This window comes from Hippoglossus stenolepis, chromosome 7, assembly GCF_022539355.2.
Source record: "Hippoglossus stenolepis isolate QCI-W04-F060 chromosome 7, HSTE1.2, whole genome shotgun sequence".
Classification (NCBI taxonomy): domain Eukaryota; kingdom Metazoa; phylum Chordata; class Actinopteri; order Pleuronectiformes; family Pleuronectidae; genus Hippoglossus; species Hippoglossus stenolepis.
The window spans coordinates 12,621,926-12,636,304 of record NC_061489.1 but is presented as its reverse complement, the minus strand read 5'-3'; the positions used below and the strand labels follow the sequence as shown (position 1 = coordinate 12,636,304).

At 45.1% G+C, this 14,379-nt stretch overlaps 1 protein-coding gene across 1 annotated transcript; it reads left to right on the top strand.

Moving 5' to 3' along the window:
* Nucleotides 1-1,762: 1,762 nt before the first annotated feature.
* LOC118111853 (BTB/POZ domain-containing protein KCTD16) lies at nt 1,763-14,092 on the top strand. The gene is made up of 2 exons (XM_035160590.2): nt 1,763-3,619; nt 12,820-14,092. The coding sequence occupies exons 1-2, from the start codon at nt 2,797-2,799 to the stop codon at nt 13,269-13,271; spliced, it is 1,275 nt and encodes a 424-aa protein (XP_035016481.1). The 5' UTR covers nt 1,763-2,796; the 3' UTR covers nt 13,272-14,092.
* The last annotated feature ends 287 nt before the right edge of the window (nt 14,093-14,379 follow it).

The following is a 14,379-nucleotide window of genomic DNA, read 5'->3' as shown; positions in this document are numbered from 1 at the left end:
TTTTTGCTCAAGCCATGCTGCACTTTACAATGAGAGCAAGAGCTCGCAAAAATTGTCATTTTAATGTAACAGAAACATACAGATTTTCTTACGTCACGCTAGCATCCATATTGTTTTACATTATTCATGCTGAAGTTGCATGAAATTCAACTCTATTCAAAACATAGGATCTAAGCTGGCAGTACATATTGCACAGGCAGGAAATAAAACAAAGAGGCAGGGAAATAGGCTCTAATAGGAGGATGAGTGAGATGAATTAGAAACAGGGTTTATTGCACATATGGGAGTAGAATCATCCCCAAGCAGGGACTATAGGTAATAAACTCCAAGTCATGCTGTTATACAAAGCCAACACACAACCAATATGAGAATTTAGAAACCAAATCCCTCAGCGTAAACTACACCAAATGATATTAGATATTATTTCTTAGGTGCCCACTTAAATGTTACGATCACTTCACCCTGAAAACTTTACAATATCCTTTATAGTATACGCTGTAAAATCCAGCATCACAGAAAAGCAGATCACTGGTATGTTCACTGTCGCTCTAAATCCCCACTGTTTGAATCCCACTCAGTCCCCCGTGGCTGCTTAGCAACCCCTCTCCAGCACAATATACTCCGAATTAGCAGGGTAGAGCGTGACCGCTGCCTCCTCAAAACCAAGAGTCAAGGGTGCTCTCCCATCATCAACGCCTTCTCTCACTCAGCACTGCAGCAATGAAAAGCCTCTGATTTATGACAGGCTTGCTTCACATCACACACACACACACACACACACACACACACACACACACACACACACAAACACACACACACAAAACACACACACACACACACACACACACACACAAACAAGCTGAAAAGCAAACAAACAAAGGATACACAGAACAATGTGGCTGTTGTCTGCCTGTCATGTGGACAGTGGACATAAGGTACCTGATACCTCTTATATATGAGACAAACCACCCAATCAGTACAAAAGCAGTCCCCAATCATATTGAATTCATATTTACAATTCACTCCCTCATCGGTTGTATGTACCTTATAAACACATCTAGCTCATATGACCTAGATGATGACAAGCATTGTCAAGATGCAAATTCAGCCTCGCGTCTCACTTCCACCAAACTGGATTTTCCGCCCCACAGTGCTCGGCATCACTTTGGAGTATATGATGGCTCTATGACAAATTCAGTGAGCAGGCCCTGAGCAAAAATACAAGTCCCAAACCCCTGTCCTCCTGCTGTACTGTAATCCAGAATGAAATGACTCGGTTGAGAGGAATTTGTGAGTTTTCTCCCCCCTCCTTGTTAAAGGTGGGAGGGGGGGTTAGCCAAATGCACTAAAGTATTATGCATTAAAAGATTAAAAGACACATGGGGATGAAAATCAGTGAATTGTTTTATTTCTTTAAAATAGCACAGAGAGAGCGAGTGTGTGTGTGTGTGTGTGTGTGTGTGTGTGTGTGTGTGTGTGTGTGTGTGTGTGTGTGTGTGTGCGTGTGTGTGTGTGTGTGTGGTGGGCTGAGATCTGTCCGTGGTGCTGAAGTCAGAATTCACTCAGTCAAATCGATGAGGAAAGGATCACTTTTCATATTCAGTCACAGTGTTCCTGCTCATAGAGGTGATACTGTTGACTAAAGGCTCAGAGGACGCACAAGAGGGAAACTGTCATTTTTAAATTTCAGTTTATTTCCTTTAATATTTGAGTTCCTGTTGGAGAGTTAAGGAGTAGAAGTGTGTCTAAAACATCCCTGGAGATCAGCAGGGTCGTTTACGCGTGGCTGTCACTGCCAATGAGTCTTTGAGCAAGACACTGCATGGGGATGTAACCTGCATCCATCTCCCGGGATAAGCGCGTCAGCTAAAAGCGTTAAATGTAAATGCGAAAGCCTCAACGAGGAGTCAGAAGAAGAAGAAGAAGAAGAAGGGATTAAAATCCGCAGCGCCGGGATGTTGAGGCTGCATTAGACCTGAATCCGCTCCGCCAGATGCCCCGTCGCCCGTGGCTGGATCAGGATCTCCCGAAGAACTGCACGGACGCACGCACATCAGTCCATTTCATGTGGATCTCTTGCAAATGTCATTTTCCTTTAAGATGATGTAAGACATCACTTCATGGGACGGTTGTTTCCCCCCTCTCTCCCTCTCTCACTCTCACTATCTCACTCTCTCACAGCTTAGAGCAGCATTATCTTAAACCCTCTGCCGGACCCAGCGTTTCCGCTCTCAGCAGTTTGGAGAATTGGGTGCGCACTGGAGTCCCGCGTCCATCCTCGGAGCATGTTTCAGCATCCCACTCGTCAGGAGCGACGCTCAGTAGCAGGGTGATGATGATGGGATGCATGGCACATCCTTCACTTTATCTCGGACGGGTGTGAACGAACTAGGAGAACGCGCGCAAGAGGGAGAATCTTTCCACGGAAAAACTTGAGAAAGACAAAAATGTGTTTTTACTTCTTTTGATGGAGTGAAGTGAGGATTGTGCTTCTTTGGAGTCGCAGTCTTGCCCCATCGCAGTGGATGTGTGTGTAACATGATGCTGGTTATGATAATCGATTGTGGATTCACCGCGGACAGGCTCATTTACGCATGGGGTTAAAGGATATATACTGTACAGGCACACCTTGGGATTGTTTGTCATTCAGACGCCGCATGGCTGTGAGGGCTGCAGCCTGAAACCAAGACTGTGCTCTGGGTCTGTGTGCATCAACACCATGCAGCTACAACTACCCACACCCTGAACTCCTGGGACATTTGCGCTCCGTGATCGAGACTCAGGTGTCCTGCAAAAATGGCACTGAGCGAAAACTGCAAAACGCAACCTGCAAAAGAGCAAGGCTCGGTGCAAAACCCTCCATCGGATGTTATTGAGCTGAATGTGGGTGGACAGGTGTACTACACTCGCCATGCCACACTGGCGAGCTTCCCAAATTCCTTACTTGGGAAGCTGTTCTCCAACAAGAAGGGGTCTTCTAATGACTTGGCCCGGGACCTCAGAGGACGCTATTTCATCGACAGAGATGGCTTTCTGTTCCGTTATGTATTGGATTACCTTAGAGATAAGCAAGTGGTCCTGCCTGACCACTTCCCTGAGAGGGGAAGGTTGAAAAGAGAGGCGGAATACTTCCAGCTGCCGGATCTGGTCAAACTTTTGAGCTCCGAGGAGTCAAAGCAGATCGCAGACGAGTTGTACTACAGTGATGTGGATGACGCGTCGCAGGGCAGCGACCAGAGGTTTTACCCCTCTTTCTCCCTGGACAGGAGGTATGGCTACATCACGGTGGCGTTGAAAGCCGTGTGCGCTGCGGGGGGCAGAGAGAGTAACACCGACGCAAAGGCCAAAAAGTTGCCGCGGATCTTCGTCAGCAGCAGGATCGGCTTGGCGAAGGAGGTGTTCGGAGACGCCCTGAACGAGAACCGGGACGCGGACCGACCACCGGACCGCTACACCTGCAGGTTTTACCTCAAGTTCAAGCACCTGGAGCGGGCGTTTGACATGCTGTCAGAGAGCGGCTTCCACATCGTGGCCTGCAACTCGTCCCTGACTGCGTCCCCCGTCGGTCATTACGCGGATGACAGGGTCTGGTCCAATTACGCACAGTACATCTTCTACCGTGAGTGAAGAATTATTCCTGCGCATAGAAGTGATGCGAATTAAATCAGTGCCTTCGACCTTCAGAAGTCATAATGCAAACAACAGGGAAGTAGAACACCAACAACTCATGTGAAAAGTGATAAATAAAAAAGGTGCCCCTCCCTCCCTCTGAATGACCACATCCAGGCTGTAGGAAGAACAGCGTGGTGATGTGAGAAGGATGCCTCACATATATTCTTGTTAAAAGATTACTTTAAATAGTTTCCCATGTGAAAGCCCATCTTTATGTGTTTGCATAACTGTCTTGATTTAAAGTCGATCTGCAGCGAGAGGTGTACAGCTCACACCACCAGGAGGCATTGCAGCGTCCCCTGCCTCCTTGACTCCTTGCACATACCTTGAAGTGGCAGACCTAAAACTTCCGTCTGTGTCCCAGCCGAGAGGCAAAACTTGCCCACGGGCCTCAGGGGGAGTTGAGTCACCGTGTAGCTGCACTTTAAGTGCACATGCGTCATGCGTAAACATGGGTTATTGCTCAGATTGTGCCCAATGGTGGGTTATGAATAAAACAGCAACTGTGGGCAGCAGCATCTCCCATGGCTGCTTCTGCTTTGTCTGGAATCAGGCTTGATCTTTTACTTGATAAAGTTTAGTCATCAAACAAAACCGCCTCAATGGCTGCGAATGTGGTTCATCCCATCCTCTGCAGAGGGAGGAGTTGGAACATATGGCCAATTAAAAAGCACTTTGTCCATTATTCTGAATGGCTTCCTCTGGAAGAGCTGAGGAAAAATCAGTTGGTGGGTAGAGATTGGACGTGTGAGAGTAAGACATGACGTGTGGATTGCAAATTATTTAACATTACAGGCTAATTATAACTGCCTTGACCTGCAATAACATCCAGCCAGGTGGGATTTCCCATGTAACAGCATTGTGTGGGTGTTCACCCTCTCCACATTAACAGACGCTGCCCTGCTACAAAGGCAAGTGATGGGACAGATGTGAATGTGAAGGAGGGAAGAGATGGGTGACACCGCAAGAAGTGCAGCACAGAGGGGAAAAAGAGTAAGGGGAGGAAAATAAAAGAGGAATTTAAGGAAGCAAGCGTAAAGGAAGTGAAGAAGAGGGAGGAGAGCAGATGGAGGAGAGAGTGGCTGAGCACGAGGGATGAGACAGTAAAAGTTGCATGAGGCCTGGCCATGGGGAGAAAGTACTGAGGCAGAAAGAAGAGGGGGGGGGGGCAAAGAGCAAAAATAGATTAAAGCAAGTATCGGACAGGAAAGTTCATTGAGTGTGAGGGAGAGGCGTGGGGGATGATTTTGGGCGATGACACCCGGAAGACAGAGATGCTGGGTTTTCATTGAAGGTGATCAGAGGAGGAGAGGGTGAAGGAAATCACACACACACACACACACACATATATACTTTATCGCAAGGATGATGGATAGACACGTCAAAGGCACACAGACGTGAGAGCCCTTGCTTCACAGCAGCACAGCGGCCTGCATCCTCCTTCAAAACTAATAGTGTAACCTGATTGTGAATGTGGGACACTGGCTTGCCTAGGGCAGATAGTCCTGAACTAAGAATACACGTAAGTGCACCTTTTTTGAAGGGGGGGTCATAAAACAGATGTGCTTCTTGGTTGTTTGTTGTTTTCAGTCGAACATCTCACTGCTCTCTCAATTACCCCCCCCCTCTCAGAACCCTGCCTCCTGCTATCCAGTCACAAGTGGAGTGAAAGATACAGGCTGGGTTTGTCAACAGTGTAAAAAGAACAATCCAGCGCAGTGTAGTAAACAAAGTGAGAGACTTGTCTTCCAGCCTGTCAGTTCCTTAGCATCAAGCGTGCTGCTCTTCTTGTTCAGTGCATCAGTTGTTTTCTACAGACTCCACTGACTCTGTTGTTTAAGCTGACTACAGTTTCCCAAAGTGCCCACAGGAGATATTCATCATTTTACACAGTGGTATTGTGCGTTTAAACAGGGAAGCGAGTCATTCTTTCATAAAGTTAAGATGCGCTACGCTCAATTATTATTATCCACTCCTGCCTGGTTGGACATTTGCTCTTGGTTTCTCCCTCAGACTGAAACAAATGACACACTTAGGGAGAGGGCACCCTCCTCTGGAGGCCACAGTGTCTGAGCATTCATCATGAACAAGAGGTTCTGCACCTGATGGCCATGATGAATAATTCACATTTAACCAGGTATGACATCTTCACCCTTCTAATAAACAAATGAGCACGAGAGACACATATTAACACTAATTATCTGCACACATCACAGGGAACAAGACGGAGAAGGAAGCTGGTTTTGTCAAACCCGTGGTGGTTGCAGCATCCTTTGCTGCTTTGAATATGAAACATGCAGACGACCATTTCTGCCATTGAGCCTCTTTCGAAAACAAAAACATGACCTTTTCCCCTCTTCTTGTCAGAAATGGGCTTCCATCCTAAAATAATCCTTTCAGATTATAGATGTAGATATAGAATTCAGGCTGTTTAACATAATAATGACATTTGGTTTTTGACTGGCAGTGACAGCATCATTGTTATAGTGATTAACAACTCTAACCACCCACTTGGCGCTTGGGCTCGGTCTCTTCATTGCCAATTATCTCTGGGGAAAGAGCAGAGTGTTGGCTAATTTAAAAGCAATCTGTGATCCCAAAATATTTCCTCATCTCCACTCATCCACTGGAACTGCAATTTGGAGAGAGATAAATGCCAAGCTATTCTAAGAGCCATTTAAGATACAAGCCATACTTTAAAATAGGTTCTTTCAGTCACTTCACAGATGAATATTAGTCGTCATCCGGTACTAATAAGTCCCATCATAACCTGCTTTGACATTCCAGCCTCCCCATCACAGCGGCAGAGCAAATCATCATTGAACATCAGTTCTGTTAACAGCAGAGACAGTTTCATATGTCCTATTCTGTGCAGAAGAGTCTTGTCAAAAAATGGGAGACATATTCAAGATGGAAAATGATTATCCTTGCCAGGTGTGCTCTGTTAATATAACTCTGCAGTCTTCATTTGGGCTGTGAATGAGATGACGTGCGGCCACAATGGCTCCTGAATAATGGCCACAAGACGGCTGGGAGAGACGGGGGGGAAAGTAATCAATTGCTTGGGTGTAATGGAGGCCGAGATTGGCCCGTCTACGAGTTCCCAGAGAGCCTAGTTGGAGTCTGGATGGATTGGCAGTGCCTACATAAGATGAATGGCGCTCCCATGAATAACTCATACACGTCCTGAATAGCAGCTGGGCAGAAAAATGGTCCGAAGTAAAGCACAGGCGTGTGTGTGCCATATAGTTGCAGACCCTTGTGCAGTGCATCAGTTCAAGTAGACAATCTGGCCCACCTTGGGAGTAAATCTGAGTTTATTGAAAAGGTGCAGATGCAAAAGGAAAACGTAGTTTGTGAAATCAATCATTCTTTGGAGCAGTGTGTGCTGAATATTTAAGGAGCACGCTGGTGGTTTTTCATGCTTTAGGTCAGTTACTAGGAAAAGTTGGCCGCTGCTGCTGTTTGCTTTTTCCACATCACACTTCAAGGTTTTGCATTGATCCATAGGCAGCCTCTGTTTTCCATTTCATCTCACTGTTCAGCATTAAAACGATGTTGGAGAATTAGTTAAGCGCAGATCGGTGGATTCAGTTTCTTTCATGTAATACGATGCTTGACACTTACTCTCTCACACTGTCTGCACACGCTCATTGATTGTCTTATGTTTCGCTCACAAATCACAGATGTTGGGAGCCTCCTTGAACACAGCGGCAAGGAGAGTTTTCATGACAGTCCCTTCTTCATTACCCAGTGATGATGAGGCAATTTTGACAAATAAAAGAGAGAGATGATGCTGGTTATGATAAAGAGACATTGATAGATTGCTCATCTCAAGCAGTAATTACGTGTCATATTAAAATGGCTTCATGAACGGCAAAACATTTTCCTATACCAATTCCACAAACGTCTGTCTGTCTGTATGTGGAACACATTTATCGAGAACTGTCACACTTGGCATGTCTCATGTTAAATTGCCAGAGGAAGTACAGTGCTGATTTCGGTGTGATTTAGAAATCCAATACGTTCAATATTAAGAAAAAAATATTAAACAGATGACCAGCCTTCTGTAGCAGTCATTGGGGGGCAGGGCAGGTTGCTTTCAGACTGTGGGCCGACTTGAACATGTCTTCTTCTTTGTCCTCAGATCTACAGCAGTGATCGACAACTTGGTCAAACCGCGCCAGATGATTTTGATCTTTAACTTAACTAGTTAAGTCAACATCGGACTGATAGAGACAGACAGACTGACCCATGTTGGGTGCCCATATGGCAATAACAACCACAGAATGACTTCCAGTTTGGCAAGTTGTCTCCAAAGAAAAAACACATGTTTTTTGGGGTTAACAAACTTCATATCGAGCTGAATTACAGAGCTTTTATTTTGTAAAGTTGTGAACTTGGGTCTGAAGATTGTATCGGTTGATAAACAGACCTCTGAAATGAAACAGTAACACTAGTTAAGTAAATCATTTAAACTTGTATACAAGACACACACAGGCACAGTATAATAAAGCAAATTTAGTTTTATTTATGACAATTGTTGACATAAACTCTTCATTGCAGATAAACCAGGTAGGATGAACACAAAGTTTTCTTTCTTCACTCTGCATCATAGACTCTGCGCACGATGTCCAGCAAGCAAACAATAAAAAAGTGACCACATATTGAAGTAGCTCCAGAGCTTTAACACAGGCAAAGCAAGCAGCCCATTACAAACAGGCAGGTTGAGAACGGGCATTGCACTATTAAATCTCAACATGGAACTGTTTAAACTTTCAGTATGATCCTTTAAAAGAAGAAACTAAGACCTAATGTCATTGCTCAGCTGTCATTAGAATAGTGTTGGTTCTGCTGTCTGTGCACAGTGCAGCTCCAGGAGAACAGGTATGGCTGCTCTTACTTTCTGACATCTAACACCCCAGCCCCCCCAGAGGCACTTAATGGCTACCTGGGTGGAGAAACTCCTCACATTGTGGGCAGAGCTAAGTGTTTTCTGAAGACAGGGGGGATCCACTGAGGGGAAGCTTTGTAAGACAGACATAACTCAGCGTGAAGGTTCATGGCAGCAAGTGCGACCTTGTGCATATTAGACTGAGTGGATAAAGTTTGCTCCAAAGCTCTGTTGGAGTTAATGGTAGCGTATTGGATGCTTGAGCGTACTAGCATTACATGGTCCTCTCTGAATATGACCTGCTAGACAGGGAGAGAAACGTCAGAAGTCCCCTTTTTTTCTTACCTCCCGTCTCTCGAGGCATCGTCAAGGTTTTGACGAGAGCTCTGTGGAGACTAAGGAGGGCTTCTCTCTTCTCTCACCTGTCTCATCCTGCATCATCGCGTCCTGTGCAGCGGAGGGGTTCGGGGCTGGGTCAGGGGACAGGCCCGCAGGGAGAGGCTGATATAGACGTTTCTATCTGTCTGCATTGCTTCTTCATCTCCCTGTCAGGGAGCCACTCAGCGGGCAGCTGCCCTCTGACTCTGGGAGGGGAAAGCGACCGCTTGTCATTAACAATCAGCCAGCCGAGCTGTCACTCTCCTCGTGGAAAGCAGATCATTTAGGCCGGGGCAGACGATGAGAGACTCTGTGTCCTTGAAATAGGTCATGTGAAGCTCCCTGACTTTTTCATCACCAGTTCTTTCTCTTCACTGCTGCTGATGAGGGTTGTTTTGATGGAGAGGGTTTGAGGTGACTTGTATCGACAAATTCAAATGCATGCAGATATTCCACACATTATTATATCTGGCAAGCAGCTGGCTGTAGCCATCAGTTAGGCTGTGTGGACACAAACTGCTGAAGTGATACTTTTGTAGTGAATAGGACTATCTTGGTGAAATGGATTTTCCTCTCTCTGTAAGGACAGTCACTGCCTTTGCAAGACAAGCCTTTTTCCTGCTGCAAGGACACGCTGGCCTAATTTGTGAGCTAACAAGCATGTAAACCACTCTCTTCCTGAGGCAGCGGCAGACTAGAAAATTATTTGTGTAACTGGATCTGGGAGCTGGAGAATATAAGAGTGTGTCTGAGATCAGAGCGTCTCCCCTCGTATGAGATTAACTCCCTGTCTAGCAGGATGAATATGCATATTCAACCTGCCACACAAAGTTACCCCTCATACATAAAGCAAAATTGTTTTCTTCGCCAGAAAAACAACCAAGTCTCCCCCCCCTGATTTTGTCCTAATCTTGACCGAAAAAAAAAGTTTTTTTACACTGGAACCCTGCAGCAACTGAAGCATTTATAATTCACACCACTCGGCCTCACAGGATTTGTTGTGTTTGAACAAATAGCAAGCAGTGATGAAAGTGGATCTAGGAGACATGTTGTTTGAGAAATTCAGAAGTTCTTTTTTATTTTTCTGTCTGGACCAGACAGCCAGGATGTGAAATGCCACGTTGTGTTGAGAACTCACTGCAGAGACTCAAATATGAGAGGCGGGCAGCTCAATTCTTCATATAAAAATAAAACTGGCCTCCTGGTCATGTGCAGTATTACAATAACATCACAAAATTGCAGATTGATTGAGTCTTTCTTGTTTGTTTTTATAAATTTTTTGCCTCAGCATATGATTGCACCGAGCCGCTCTCAGATTACTTGACTGAGGCTCAAAGCTGCTGTGCCGTTACAGAAACAAACATCAGACACTCCTGATGAGTCAGTTCAGGAGCACTGGTGAAAAGAAATACATTCACGTTTGATAAGGAACTCAGTGACATTTGGATCTGAGTTTGTCAGAGCTCCCTGCCTTCAGTTCTCATCATGTCCTACTTTCCTGCCATTTAAAAGCTAAACGGGTGAAAACCTGTCATTTAATCAAACGCCCAGTCGAGTTTTCATAAAAGTGACGTCTCTCAGGCACGCGGACAAACATCGCTGCTTTCATTAGATACAGAGCCGAGTTTGATAACACCCTGTGTGACACGCCTGCACACTCCCGCACAGAGCTCCACTCCTTCCCTCTCTCTGTGTTGTTTGTGAGAAGTGCAGACGCAGCCTGAGCCCGGCCAGAGGACCAGCCCCGCTCTTTTAATGTGGTTGGAATATGATCTCTTAGACAGACTGTATAGGTCTGAGAAAAACACAATCCAATCAATGGCTTCCCTGAAAAGATATCAAAGTGTATTATACACAGCAACTTGTTTATGTGTACCCAAGAGTGGCTGTGTTTCCTGACAAGGCTCTTAGTTGTTTCCTGCCGCTGATGGGGACGTCAAAGCTTCGACTGGGATTCAGTCCTACACGCATAGATTTATTTTTTGCATTGAAGACTGTAAAAACAAATCAATGTTTTCTTTAGTCCATAATGCAAAAGGTTACATCTACTTCAGTCCATAACACTAAACACTAAACAAATCTTTGTACATTTCCATGTCCATATTCTGTTTTGACAAATAGTCATCTACAACACAATGAAAGCCCAGGTGCCTCTCAGCCCGTCAGTGGCTTTAATAAAAGTCATTTCCCTGCATGGCCTAAAAATTTGATGATGCTATTATTGGGTGTTGGCTTGCTTCCTAACTGGGTTTCCCCTCTGGACTCCAGCATCCAGCCTTTTAGAAACAATACTCAGCCTCCCTTCTCTTGATCCTCCCGGCTGAAGCGCCTGCATCCATTTGCCTGGTGCTGCTCGTCTGCTGGATCCAGCTGGATTCATTTTCTGTGCGGGGGAAATTGGTGCGCTGATTGGCCTCTTTACCCATGGATTAGCCATTAAAAAGCTGTTAGTGACTCTCTCACTATCAGCCCAATGCAATCATCACGCCAGAGATAAGGTCGTTATGACAGTGTGCACAGAGAGGTTAAAATCCCCCTTGAACTCTGCTCAGTATAAATTGGTGCCTGCTCTGAAAGGAGATAATGGACAAATTATTGCTCCCTCTGAAATATCATTGGTATTGAGTCTATATCATCACATTGGGAAAAACCATTAAGAGGGTTTTAGAGTCTGTGCACAAGAGTTTATTTCTCATGCACTGTTGTTTATATTGCAGCGAGCAAAGCATTTTTCAAGCCTGCACATTTCTACCTGTTAGTAGAATTTAATGAGAGCAGAGTTCAGGGATATTTTTGGAAATGAAACAGCGACTGTGTTTGCTGTCTTTACTTGAACACTTCACAAGCCAGTGGGCACTACGCTGCTTCTGGTTTGTAATTAGAAGTGTAGGAAGATGTGAGATGAGACACAAGAAAGAGGCACAGGGGGAAGAATGAAGACCATTAAAATCCCCTGCTCGCACGAGGTTCCCTGCTCCTCGAGTTCGTGACAGGAGATCAGGAAGCCGCAGGGTCTGCAGGTACATCTATTCACTTCACTGTTCACTGACCTGGTTCTGTTACCACCCAAGATATATATATCTTTTTGTGTTTACCTCCTTTCTTCCTCCCCAAAAGGTATAAAGTACATTTGTACACTTATATGACTGAGTGATCTGAAAAAAAGAAAATAATACACCACCTTCTTGACAGCCAGGTTACAATTCTTATAAGAAATTACAACGTCAAAGTTTTTTTTTTTTCGGCGTTAAGACAAGCTTTGACCAAGGAAAGGGGTAAGATGTTCTTTAGGGAGCCATGGTAAAGTGCATTAAGCCCTGAGGTACTTCTTATCAGGGGAGGCAATATGCACAACCCAGCAGCTCCTTCAGATTCAGCTATTTAATGTCAAACCCAATAACTTGAGTGGTTTTACATCTGTATCCCCTAAATACTCCCCAATACACACACACACACACATACATAGAGAGACACGCTCAGACACACACACACACACACACACACACACACACACACACACACACACACACACACACACACACACACACACACACACACACACACACACACACACACACACACACACCCACACACCCACGCTTAGACGCACACACATCATTCATTTGATATTCATTTGAAGATATTTGTATGACATTGAAAATGCTGTGTAGGCATTTGTCAGCATTTGTTTCAACAGTAGCTGTTTCTTTCGATTAGTTGTGGAATCTGTCACCACCCCGAGACTTTACATTTGCACTCTCTCTCTGCACGAAAGGAGGGTCGTGCTGTAAAAGGAAATTTAATGTGGTCAGAACGACTGACAAGAGCGTTTGTGTGTGTGTGTGTGTGTGTGTGTATGTGTGTGTGTTTCCTAGGTGGGCCCTCAAGGTGGTCGTCCTCTCACTGCGACTGCTGCTGCAAGAGCCATAAAAGTGAGCGCGAAGGCGAAAGCGGCACTTCCTTCAACGACCTCTCGACTTCCTGTTCCGAGACCCAATCGGAGGCCAGCTCCCCTCAAGGGACCGTGATCTGTGGCCCTGTGAGACGGCGGCCCAACATCCAGACGCTGGACCGCCCCATGCCCAAAGGACCAGGTCACATGCTGCAGCACGCAGAGATGCGCCGCAAGACTGACATGCTCCGCGTGAGAACCTTCGGGGTGCGGGAGCGAGATGCCGCGAAGAGGAAAGCGAATAAGGACAAGATGACTCCAGAGCAGGAGCTGGAGAAATGCATCCAGGACTTCCGGCGCATTAGGATTCCAGATCGCTTTCCGGAGAGGAAGTACATGTGGCAATCAGACCTTCTGAGAAAGTATCGTCTCTAAATGCGATTGTGAAGATGAGAAAAGACCGGAGAAGTCAATAGAGATGGTGCTGTAGTATCGTGTCACCATCAATAAAGAGTATTTACTGCATCTGCAATAGACTGCACCCTCGAAGGCACACACTGTACTGAGAAAAAAAATAAAAACAATGGCCACTTTCCCTGCCAGCATGACTAGAGGAGCACACACAGTACAAGGCAGCGTGAGTCATTAATTTGTGACTAGTATGCACAGTGTTGTATATGATATACACATGCATAGATCAGGTTACTCCTGTTGGGGCTTGGATCGCTAACCCTGTCCCCACTTCAGAGCGCTGGGAGCCAGGCGTACTAAAGGCTACTGTACTATATCACTAGATGAAGCAACAAAGCAACCTCAGGGGCAACATTGTTTCAATTCATCAACCTATCACCTACTGTACGTGCAAATGCCCTCAATAGATTTTTTTTTTAATGGATGTACCCAGATGGTGCTGTGAGTTAGCAATGGAATATCACTATACTCCACTGATGACACATATACATATACTAAGCTTTGATAAAGGCACTGCATGTCATTTCACCCTTAGCGTAATTATGCAATTTCAAACAAACGTTCAATACACCGCTTAGTGTGATGGGTAGAAATGGTGTGTTATGACTGAGACTAACGTAAAATGAGGAAAAGCACCGCCTAAATCTGTTTGCCATTGTGAAAGTTCTTGTCTCATTATGTGTTGGATAGATGATGTTGTGTAGGTAGAATATAATGCCAATGGATATTGATCTAATCCTTGATTGTAAGTGTGCAAAAAAGCTAATAAATGGGTAAGAATTGTATCTATGGAGCTTCATATGACCTTCAACATCTTGAGATTCAAAGGGACATCACACGTCTTTTCCAACCTCCTCATGAATGCAATTCTCATAATTGGTCGTTCACTAATTCGCTCCCCCAAAACAGTGACTGATAAATAAACAGCAGACATGGATGCTCCCCAAAAGTAAAGCCAAAGAGTCTTGATCGCCTCCTGGTGGCTGGCTGCAGTGCAGGTCATAAATCCCACTTCATCCATGTTAAAGATCAATTTATAAGTGGAAAATGTAATTGAAATACATAATTTCAA

Bases quoted from the DNA above. Each gene is read 5' to 3' on its own strand.
- LOC118111853 (XM_035160590.2), top strand. From the start codon at position 2,797: ATGGCACTGAGCGAAAACTGCAAAACGCAACCTGCAAAAGAGCAAGGC. The intron at 3,620-12,819 runs GTGAGTGAAGAA...TGTGTTTCCTAG, and splicing joins CGCACAGTACATCTTCTACC to GTGGGCCCTCAAGGTGGTCG.